This window comes from Bison bison, unplaced genomic scaffold, assembly GCF_000754665.1.
Source record: "Bison bison bison isolate TAMUID 2011002044 unplaced genomic scaffold, Bison_UMD1.0 scf7180017864304, whole genome shotgun sequence".
NCBI lineage: Eukaryota > Metazoa > Chordata > Mammalia > Artiodactyla > Bovidae > Bison > Bison bison.
The window spans coordinates 16,945,535-16,956,443 of record NW_011494876.1 but is presented as its reverse complement, the minus strand read 5'-3'; the positions used below and the strand labels follow the sequence as shown (position 1 = coordinate 16,956,443).

The 10,909-nt window shown below is 40.0% G+C and overlaps 1 protein-coding gene across 1 annotated transcript in view; it reads right to left on the bottom strand.

Annotated features, from left to right (window-relative positions):
• SPINK8 (serine peptidase inhibitor, Kazal type 8 (putative)) overlaps window positions 1–8,391 on the bottom strand; it is an 18,427-nt gene extending 10,036 nt beyond the window's left edge. Inside the window, exons 1-3 of the mRNA XM_010851968.1 lie at window positions 8,325–8,391; window positions 5,600–5,646; window positions 4,721–4,842 (exon numbers count right to left, since the gene is read on the bottom strand). Of these exons, the coding sequence (XP_010850270.1) occupies window positions 4,721–4,842; window positions 5,600–5,646; window positions 8,325–8,391 (236 nt within the window). The remainder of the gene's footprint in view (window positions 1–4,720; window positions 4,843–5,599; window positions 5,647–8,324) is intronic.
• Between the last annotated feature and the right edge of the window lie 2,518 nt (window positions 8,392–10,909).

The window sequence follows — 10,909 nt, the reverse complement described above, 5'->3', positions numbered from 1 at the left end:
GAGCCTGGTAGGCTGCAGTCCACGGGGTCGCTAAGAGTAGGACACGACTGAGCGACTTCACTTTGACTTTTCACTTTCATGCATTGGAGAAGGAAATGGCAACCCACTCCAGTGTTCTTGCCTGGAGAATCCCAGGGATGGGGGAGCCTGGTGGGCTGCCGTCTATGGGGTCGCACAGAGTCAGACGTGACTGAAGCTACTTAGCAGCAGCAGCAGCAGCAAAGACATTACTACTGACCTTACAGAAATAAAAATGGTTACAATGGAAGGCTATGAACAGCTGTACATCAGCTGGTTAGATAACCTAGATGAAATGGACAAATTCCTATAAACACACATTACCTAAACTGACTCAAGAAGAAATAGAAAATATCAACAGGACATATATCAAGTAAAGAGATTGAATCAGTTATTGAAAACCTCCTAAAAAAGAGAAACTCAGGACCAAATGGCTTCTTTAGAGAATTCTATCAAATACTTAAAGATTTGATACCATTTCTTTTCAAACTCTTCCAAATAGTAGAAGAAGAAGATTACTGATTGATTTTGTGAAGCTAGAATTACCTTAATAGCAAAGACAGACATCACAAAAAAAGAAAACTACAGACTAATATCCCATCTGAATATAGATGCAGAAAATGTCAGCTAAACACTGGCAACATTATTTAGCTGGCTTAAAACTCAACTTTCAGAAAACTAAGATCATGGCATCCGGTCCCATCCCTTCATGGCAAATAGATGGGGAAACAATGAAAACAGTGACAGACTTTATTTGGCGGGGCTCCAAAATCTCTGCAGATGGTGACTGCAGCTATGAAATTAAAAAACGCTTGCTCCTTGGAAGAAAAGCTATGACCAACCTAGACAGCATACTAAAAAGCAGAGGCATTACTTTGCCCACAAAGGTCCATCTAGTCAAAGCTATGGTTTTTCCAGTAGTTATGTATGGATGTGAGAGTTGGACTATAAAGAAAGCTGAGCACTGAAGAATTTATTCGTTTGAACTATGGTGTTGGAGAAGACTTGAGAGTCCCTTGGATTGCAAGGAGATCCAACCAGTCCATCCTAAAGGAAATCAGTCCTGAATATTCATTGGAAGAACTGAAGCTGAAACTCCAAAATTTTGGCCACCTGACATGAGGAACTGACTCATTAGAAAAGACCCTGATGCTGGGAAATACTGAAGGCAAGAGGAGAAGGGGTCAGAGGATGAGATGGTTGGGTGGCATTACCCATTCGATGGACATGAGTTTGAGTAAACTCCAGAAGTTGGTGATGGAGAGGGAAGTCTGGCGTGCTGCAGTCCTTGGGGTCACAAAGGGTCGGACATGATTGAGCAACTGAACTGAACTGAAATACTGACAAACTGAATATAATAGCATATTAAAAGGTCTATACATCATCACCAAGTGGGTTTATCCCATGAATGCAGGGTGGCTCAACCTAAAAATATAAGCCAGTGTACTGCTGCTGCTACTGCTGCTAAGTCGCTTCAGTCGTGTCCGACTCTGTGTGACCCCATAGACGGCAGCCCACCAGGCTTCCCTGTCCCTGGGATTCTCCAGGCAAGAACACTGGAGTGGGTTGCCATTTCCTTCTCCAATGCAGGAAAGTGAAAAGTAAAAGTGAAGTCACTCAGTCGTGACCGACTCTTAGCGACCCCATGGACTGCAGCCCACCAGGCTCCTCCGTCCATGGGATTTTCCAGGCAAAAGTACTGGAGTGGGGTGCCATTGTCTTCTCCCAAGCCAGTGTACTAACATCATATTAAAAGAATGAAGCAAAAGAGTCACATGCTTATCACATTCATATTGAAAAAAAAAAAACCATCATTTCAGCATCAGTAATTAACATGGATATGCAGTTCAAAACCATGGTCAGATATTACCTGACATCTGTCAGAATGGCTGTCATCAAAAAGAATCCAAATAACAGATATTGACAAAGATGGGGAGAAAAGGGAACACTTGGACACTGTTGGTGGGAATGTAAATTGGTGCAGCCACTATTTAAAATAGTATGGGAGTCTCTTAAAAAAAATTTAAAATATGACCCAGCATCTGACCATATGACCCAGCATTTCCACTCCTCAGTGTGATTAAAAAACAAAACAAAACAATAATTTGAAAGGATACATGTACCCCAGTGTTCATAGCAGCAGTATATACAATTGCTAAGACATGGAAGCCACCTAAGAATTTTATCAACAGATGAATGGATAAAGAAGCTGTGGTGTACATATGCAATGAAATGATACTCAGCCACACACACAAAAAAAGAATGAAATTTTGCCATTTGCAACAACATGGATGGACTTGGAGAGCATTATGCCAAGTGAAATAAGTCAGAGAGAGAAAGACAAATATTGTATGATATCACTTTTATGTAGAATCTAAAAAATTACAACAAACTAGTGAATGAAACAAACAAACAAAAAAAAACTGTCACAGATACAGAGAACAGACTAGTGGTCATCAGTGGGGAGAGGGAAGGGGTGACAGACAAAGTAGGGGTAAGGGGGAAAGAGAACTATTATGGGAGGATGTGAAACCATGTGTGTGAAACTTAAAACCTGTTACGCAGTATAGAATTTAAAGACTCATTCAATGACAATTATATTTAATTGAAAAAACGAAAATCTGAAAAAACCCACAACCCAAAATCCAATACCCTTTCATAATTAAATTTCTCAGAAAACTAGGAATTGAAGAGAAACTCCTCAATATAACAAAGAACATTTATGAAAATCCCACATCTAACATTCCACTCAATAGTGAAAGCTTGAACCAGAGCATTTGAAAGAAAAAAAAAAGAGAAGTCCAAAATTTTATATTATTTTCAATTATACTTCAATAAAGCTGGGGGGAAAAGCGATCCAAACTGGAAAGGAAGAAGTAAAACTTTATATTTGAAGATGACATGGTTCTATGTATAGAAAATCTCAAAGAATTCCTATAAAAATTATTAAAGGTAATAAACAGCAGTATTTCAGAATATACGAACACAGGAAAATCAACTGTGTTTCTATAAACCAACAAAGAACAATCTGAAAATAAAATTAATTTAAACATTGCATTTACAATATCATTCAAAAACTAAGATACCTGAAAATAAATTTAACCCAGGAGGTTAAAGACTGTGCACTGGATGCTACAAAACATTGCCGAAAAGAAATGAAAGAAGGCCTAAATAAATGGAAAGCTCTTCCATCCTCATGGGTTAGAAAACTTCATATTGTTAAAATGCTTATACTACTCAAAGCAGTTGACAAATTCAATGAATCCTTATCAAAATCCCAGTGGCCTTTTTTTTTCAGAAGTGGAAAAGACTACCTTCAAATTTATATGGAGTTGCAAAAGACCTGAGTAAGCAGAACCATTTTGAGGGGGAAAAAAAGTTGGGAGGACCCCACATTCCTGATCTCAAAACTGACTGCAAAGATAATCAGTGTTGTAGTACCAACATCAGGTTAGACAGAGAATAATGGAATAGAAATGAGAATCCAGAAATAAACCCAACATCTAAGGCCAACTGATTTTTAGCGAGAGTGCCAAGACTATTCAATGGGAAAAGAATAGTCTCTTCAAAAAGTGGCACTGGGGCAACTAGATAATTGTATACAAAAGAATGAGGTGGACCCCTATCTCACACATAAAGTTTTTGTTGGCAGAGACTGGAAGAAGGCTTCCCAGGTGGCTCAGTGGCAAAGAATCTGCCTGCCAATGTAGGAGACACAGCTTTGATCCCTGGTCAGGGAAGATCTCATATGTCACGGGGCAACTAAGCCTGTGTGCCACAACTAATAATCCTGTGCCCTAGAGCCCAGGAACTGCAAGTGCTGAAGCCTGTGCACCCGAGAGCCTGTGATCTACAACGAGAGAAGCCACCAAAACGAAAAGCCTGTGCACCACAACTAAAGAGTAGCCCCGACTCGCCCCAACTGGAGACAAGCCTGCACAGCAACGAAGACCCAGCACGGCCAAAAATAAACAAATACTTTTTAAAAAGAAGACTGGTAGATTGATCGGTTTTAGCCATTTAAGACAATTTCTGTTCAATCTTTAGGAGACCCCTAAAACAATTAAATGGGACCTGTGTAGTGACTATACATGACCAAAACATGCAAGCTTCACAGAATTATTCCAGAAGTCATTAAACTAACAAACAGCAACAGTAACAAACCTTGGAGAGCGGAGAGAATCTGATTTCCAGGGTTGTGATTATTATACTCCTCCAGTTTTCAGCAACAAAATTATGACACAAAGAACCGAGGAAGTACGGCACATATACAGGATTAAAAAGCAGCCAAGGACTCAGGAAGGTCATATGTTGGACTTAGAAGACAGATACCTTGCCCAGCTACCTCCTCTTCTTCATCAGGCTTTTGTTCTTTGGCCTGAGGGAGCTTAAGGATAACCTTCATCTGTGGTCACAAGACCTGAATGCTGTGGCTACTTGCACTACTGAGTTTGTTCCACTTGATCTTTGTCCAGGCCAGACATAGCACAGTCACTTCAGTGGGTTTTTGGTTCTGTCTGAATGGGATCACATTGGGGAGCATAGAGAGGGATAGAAGAAATGGAGGAGCAATAGTGGAGCAGTCTCTGGAAGGAAGATCTAATCAGTTGGAAGTGTTCCAAGGAGGCCATTCCTATCCTGGCCACTTTTAGCCTCTTGACTTGAGAGAAAGGAGAGTAAAAAAAAAAAAATTAAGACTTACAGAATTCTGTAGCAGAGGTGGCATTCCCCACTGTAGGTAATGTGGTCACTGCCACATATGGAGTCTGTTGGCCTGAGGTAGGCTAAAATCCAGCACTTATTCATATTCTTAGTGCATTCAGCCTGAAGGTGAGACACAGACACTGCATCAGAGCCCTTTATCTGGCTCCTTTAGCCTTGATTGCTGGGAGCAGGGGAGAAGCATGGAATACAGAGCAATAGACCAGGAGCTTGGAGAGCAGGCTTCAGAAATCTCAGTACTTGACCCCTGGTGCTCACCACCAACAGTATGTATATAACATAACATAACACATGTAATCTGTAGACTCCCCAGTCTGGGCTATAAATTCCTTTTTAGGATGAAATTCCCTGCCTCACTAATTACAAAATGTGATTGTTAGGTTTCAGAGATTAGAATATGCTTATGAACATTTCTGGTTGACTTGTATATGGTGCTTCAGATAACAGTAGGCTCAGACTTATTACAGGAGAGTTACAATTTAGAAGGTAGAGGACAGAGAGAATGAGAGCCTCACTTGATCTGTGGGAGGCAAGATGTATGTCTCAGCATATCTAAGTTGAAAGAATGTCCACCTCAGCATAGGACAGACCTGAATTTGAGCCACAACTTCCTCATTCATTTAATGGTACAAAATACTTGCCTTCTATCCCACAAGAGAGTTGTATGAACTGATTGGGGTTTATACCCAGGAACATATAGAAGGCAGTACATAGAGTTAGTGACTCAGCTGTTGTTGTGGGGTTATCCCCACACACGTTTTCTCTGGCCCTTGCCTCCCAGAAAAATGAGCCGAGACCATCAGGGAAACTGTTTCTCCTCTCCATTCCTGAGCTTGGGAAGCAAGGAAGCAGAGCTTACCTTTGTCTTTTCTAGGTCAGTCCCTCTGTCCATAGGAAGAGGAAAGTCTGGAAAACAAAAGCATATTCAAAAGAGTTGCCTCTCTGTCTTCTGCCCTTAAGGGTAAAAGTGAGGATGAAGGAGACCTGGTTGACACCCAGGAAGCATCAGATCCCATCAGGAGAGGCAGAGGTTCCTCTTGATGCATGCTGCCCTCCAAAGGGGGACTCAGAGGAGCAAAGAATCAGGAAACTTCTGTCCCCTCCTCTTTGTAAAGAAGAGATCTTAATTCTGACCCTTCCCCTTCACAGGTAAATAACAACTTCTACAATCATTCTCTGTTCTTTTTAGAAAACACACTGTAAGTTATATGAAGTAGTTATATTGAGATACCTTAAAAGATGCTGGGTTACATATTCTTGATCCAAAACAGTCTTTGCAATTACACACACACACACACACACATATAATACTTATATAGTTTTATATAATTATATTAATTTTGTGGTTATATAATTATAATGATCTGATAATATAAAATATAATATATTGTCAACTCTCTATATAATATATGTATCTTTATCAGATATCATTCATATACCATAGAATTCACCTATTTAAAGTGTATAGTTGAGGACTTCCCTGGTGGTGCAGTGGTTAACAATCTGCATGCCAAAGAAGGGGACATGGGTTCCATCCGTGGTCTGCGAAGATTCCACATGCCACAGAGGAGCAAAGCCTGTGTGCCACAACTACTGAGCCCACGCTCCAGAGCCCGTGAGTCACGACTACTGAAGGCGGCGTACCTAGAGCCTGTGCTCAGTGGCAAGAGAAGCCACCACGTTGAGGAGCCTGCACACTGGCTCTCTGCAACTAGAGAAAGCTTGCATGCAGCAACAAAGACCCAGCACAATCAAAAATAAATAAAAATTTAAAGTATACAATTCAGTGGTCCTTAGTATATTCACAGAGGTGTGCAACCATCAGTCACTTTTAGAACATGTTCATCACCCTCAAAAGAAACCCTGTACCCAACAGCAGGCTCTTCTCATTCCTCCCTTCCCCCAACCCAGACACCTCTAATCTACTTTCTGTCTGTTCTGGACACTTCAGACAAATGGAATCACACAATATGTGGTCTTTCCTTTCTATCTCTTTCACTTAGTGTGGTAAAGGTGTATCCATGTTATCGCATGCATCAATACTTCATTCCTTTTTATAATTAAATAATATTCTGTTGTATGTATATACTGTATTTTGCTTATCCATTAATCAATTAATGGACATTTTAATTGTTTTCACTCTTTGGCTATTATGAATAAGGCTGCAGTGAGGCGAATGTGATAACCACAACAGTATGGAAACTTGATACACTGCTGTGAATATACTTTTTTTCCCCCCTGCACCACATGAGATCTTAGTTCCCTGACTAGGAATCAAACCCAGGCCCCCGGCAGTGGAAGCTCAGAGTCCTCACCCAACTGGACTGCCAAGGAATTCCTATGTGCCTTTTTATTGTGGTCATGTGTTTTTATTTCCCTTAGATATATACCTAAGAGTGGAGTTTCTGGGTTATATGGTGAACTTTGGAGGAACTTCTGGATTATTTTCTAAGGTAGCCACACCATTTTACATCCCCACCAGCATTATATGAGAATTCCATTTTCTTCACATCTTTGTTAATGTTTGTTATTATCTCTCTTTTTGATAGATGCTTTACAAATATTTTCTCCCATTCTCTAGGCAGTCTTCCACTTTATTGACATCTTTGTTGGTATCCTTTACATCACTAAAATGTTTAATTTGATGAAATCCAACTGATTTTATTTTTTGCCACCCTGTGCAGCATGCAGGATCTTAGTTCCCTGACCAGGGATTAAACGTGTGCCCCCTGCATTGGGAATGTGGAGTCTTAACTACTGGACCACCAGGGAAACCCCTGATCTATTGTTTTGTTCCTTTTTATTTATAATGCAGGCTTTTTTTAATTAACAAATTTTTATTTATTTTTGGCTGTACCGGGTCTTACTTGTGGCATGGAGGATTCTCAATCTTTATTGCCGCATGTACAATCTTTAGTTGTGTAGCAATATGTGGGATCTAGTTCCCTGACCAAAGATTGAAACTGGTTTCCCTACATTGGGACTGTGGAGTCTTAGCCACTGGACCACCAAGGAAATCCCTGAGTTTTCTTTTTTTTTTTTTAGTAGTTGCACTGTGGCTTACTGTTTTTATCTTAGCTTATCAGAATATACTTCAGATTTGTACTATTTTAATTCAAGTGAGATATAGAAATGTTACTCCTATATAGCTCTGTCCTTCCTTTTATTACATTGTTGTTATACACATTACATTTATATTAGTCACAAACCCAACAATAAATTGCTATAATTATTATACAATTCCATGTCTTTTAAGGAAGCTTAGAGAAGAAAGGAGAGTGAGTATATATTTAGTGAATTTGTAATATTAATGCTTTATTCACCATTTCTGGTTCTCGTCCTTTGTTCCTGTGGATTTACCGTCTAGTGTCATTTCCTTGTACCAATACAGCTTTGTTTTCAACCACCAATTTTGATACCAGTAGCACTGTGTGAATCCTTTCTTTCTGGGGGTTCAGTGTCTGCGTGACTCTGAAGAATTAGACTTAAATAAAACAGGAAAGCATTTCTACTGTACTTCTATCTTTTCCACGATCTTGAATATACAGCAGAAAATGTGGGCAAAGTAAGGACACGGAACTCACCAACTGCGAAGGCAGCCCACATGGAGAGGACCAGAAGAAGAATGGCGCTAGGGAAGACCCCCTTCATGGTGGCAGAAGAACTGTGGAATTACGGAGATTTTGACAGTAAGACAGAAACACACACAACATACAAATTCTCATAGAGATCCATCATTAGCCAGGAAATGAAGTCTAAATATTTAATGTTTTTTCTTTCCTTGGGTTATTTGGAATGAATTGTGTCTGATGCAATTACATTGCCTAGTTCATTTCCCTGGAGTAATTGGTCATGAGGAAAAAAAAATCTCAAAAATAGAATTTTAGAAGGTAATATATGTATATGTGGGTCTATTCCTGGACTCTCTTCTGTTCTATCTATAGAACAGCTCTATACAAGAGCTCAAACCATACTATTTTAATTATTATGGCTCCATGATAATGTCAACTGAAATAAAAACACACAACATAAAAGCTGTGAGTTTCAGTTTTATTTGCAGGCTTACTGAGGACTATAATCTGGGAGAGAGCCTCTCTGATAGCTCTGAAGAACTGCTCTGAAGTGGTAAAGGGGTAAGTCAGCATATATGTGATTTTGGCAAAGGAGTATGTGCCATCCAGCACACATCTTGGTGGAAGTTGGCGCTACCCATGAGGAGATGTCTCAGTTAATGATTTTAGTGCTTCTCTAAGTATGGGAAGGTGCCAGACATTGAGTTCATAAAATTTTCTCCTGAAAATATCTACCTATCTGAAAGCCTGTTCTGCCAGTTTCCCCAGAACACAGAGTGCCTCGTTTCTGATCTTCACCCTGAACTCCTTTCGGGGTGTGTGAAGATCAGTGACTGCAGTGGCTAATGAGTCAATCCTTGTAGATCAAGCAGATGGCAGGCAACACTCTTTTGTATATAAATCCTCCAGCTTTGTACTTCTTTATTTTTACCTTTTTACCTAAAACAAAATGTATGAGATTTATCTGTATAGGGGTTTGGATTCAAAGATTCAGAATAAATGTGTCACCTGGCTACCTTAAAAAAATAGAATTTTAGAATATGTCAGGATTTCCCTGGTGGCACAGTGCATGAGAGTCCACCTTCAATGCTAGCGACACTAGTTTGATCCCTGGTCTGGACAGAGGATGAGATGGCTGGGTGGCATCACCGAGTCAATGGACGTGAGTCTGAGTGAACTCCGGGAGTTGGTGATGGACAGGGAGGCCTGGCATGCTGCGATTCATGGGGTTGCAAAGAGTTGGACATGACTGAGCGACTGAACTGAACTGAACTGGGAAGATTGCACATGTCACAGAGCAACTAAGCCCATGTACCACAACTACCGAGCCCGAGATCTAGAGCCTGTGAGCTGCGACTACTGAAGCCTGTGCGTCTAGATAGAGCCTGTGCTTCACAGCAAGAGAAGCCACCACAATGAGAAGCCTGTGCACCGCAATGAAGAGCAGCCCCCGCTGTCTCAACTAGAGAAAGCCCATGCATAGCAACAAAGATCCAGTGCAACCAAAAAAAAAATAAATAAATAAAACACCTGGGAAAAAATCTTAAAAAAAAAAGAAGATGATGCCAGAAAAATAGGTAGTAAAGAATATCTGCAGGGGATCCTTTGGTAAAGCATCAGCACCAAGACTTTTTCAATGACCTGTTTTAAAGTTGAGATTTATTTCTGAGGTAAGAACAGCAGTCACTAGAAAGTGCAGTGACATATGTGAGTCAACAGACAATAAGAAATGGTAACATTCAAAACACTGAATACTCACTTGCATATCCTTAATCTTCCATTATATGATGACTTTTGTGTTAATACTTTAACCTATAACATTACTGAAGTGAAAACCATAGCATATTTATCAGCAGCTTACTGGCATTATTGAAAATACTACAGTACAAGCCAATTGACTTCATCTATAGGTTTTTATACATTTTCCAGGGAAATTATATATCTAGGTAGCTTCTGCCCAAGACCTTCCCTGAATAAAACCAAATAATAAATAATGTAACTCTCTTCCTACTCAAAAGTTTGCAAATTATTAAGTCCACCTTACCTACTGTACTTCCACAGTTGCTCATAGAAACTTGCTGGACAAAATGTTCTTTATTTCCTCCTGTTGATAATGAAATAAGGGGGCGTGTGCACACATGTGTGTGTGTTGGCTGGAGGGGTATAACTGTCTTTTTAAGGTTGCAGTGCCTAGCAGCAGAACAGAGTGAACTGTGAAACAAAGAACGTTGCTCCCTATCCAGTTCTACAAGTATAAAGTTAGCCACTGTAGTTGCTGACCAACGTTGCACTTGGAGGAATTCAGGATGAAAAAGGATGAGGAACTCTGTGCTTTGGACAAGCAGAACCCTTAGATAGTTAGATATAGATCTTAAGAAGAATTTTAATGAACCCACAGTCTTGCATCTTTCCATACATAGAAAAGCACTAAAAAAATGATTAGCTTGAGTTATTTATTCTTTGTGAATAGAAGTAATCTATAACCAAGATGTATGCTGGACTGCATATATTTTCTAGCCAAACTTCATATGTAGGGACTTCCCTCATGGCTCAGTGGTAAAGAATCCACCTGCCTATGCAGGGGACATGGGTTTGAT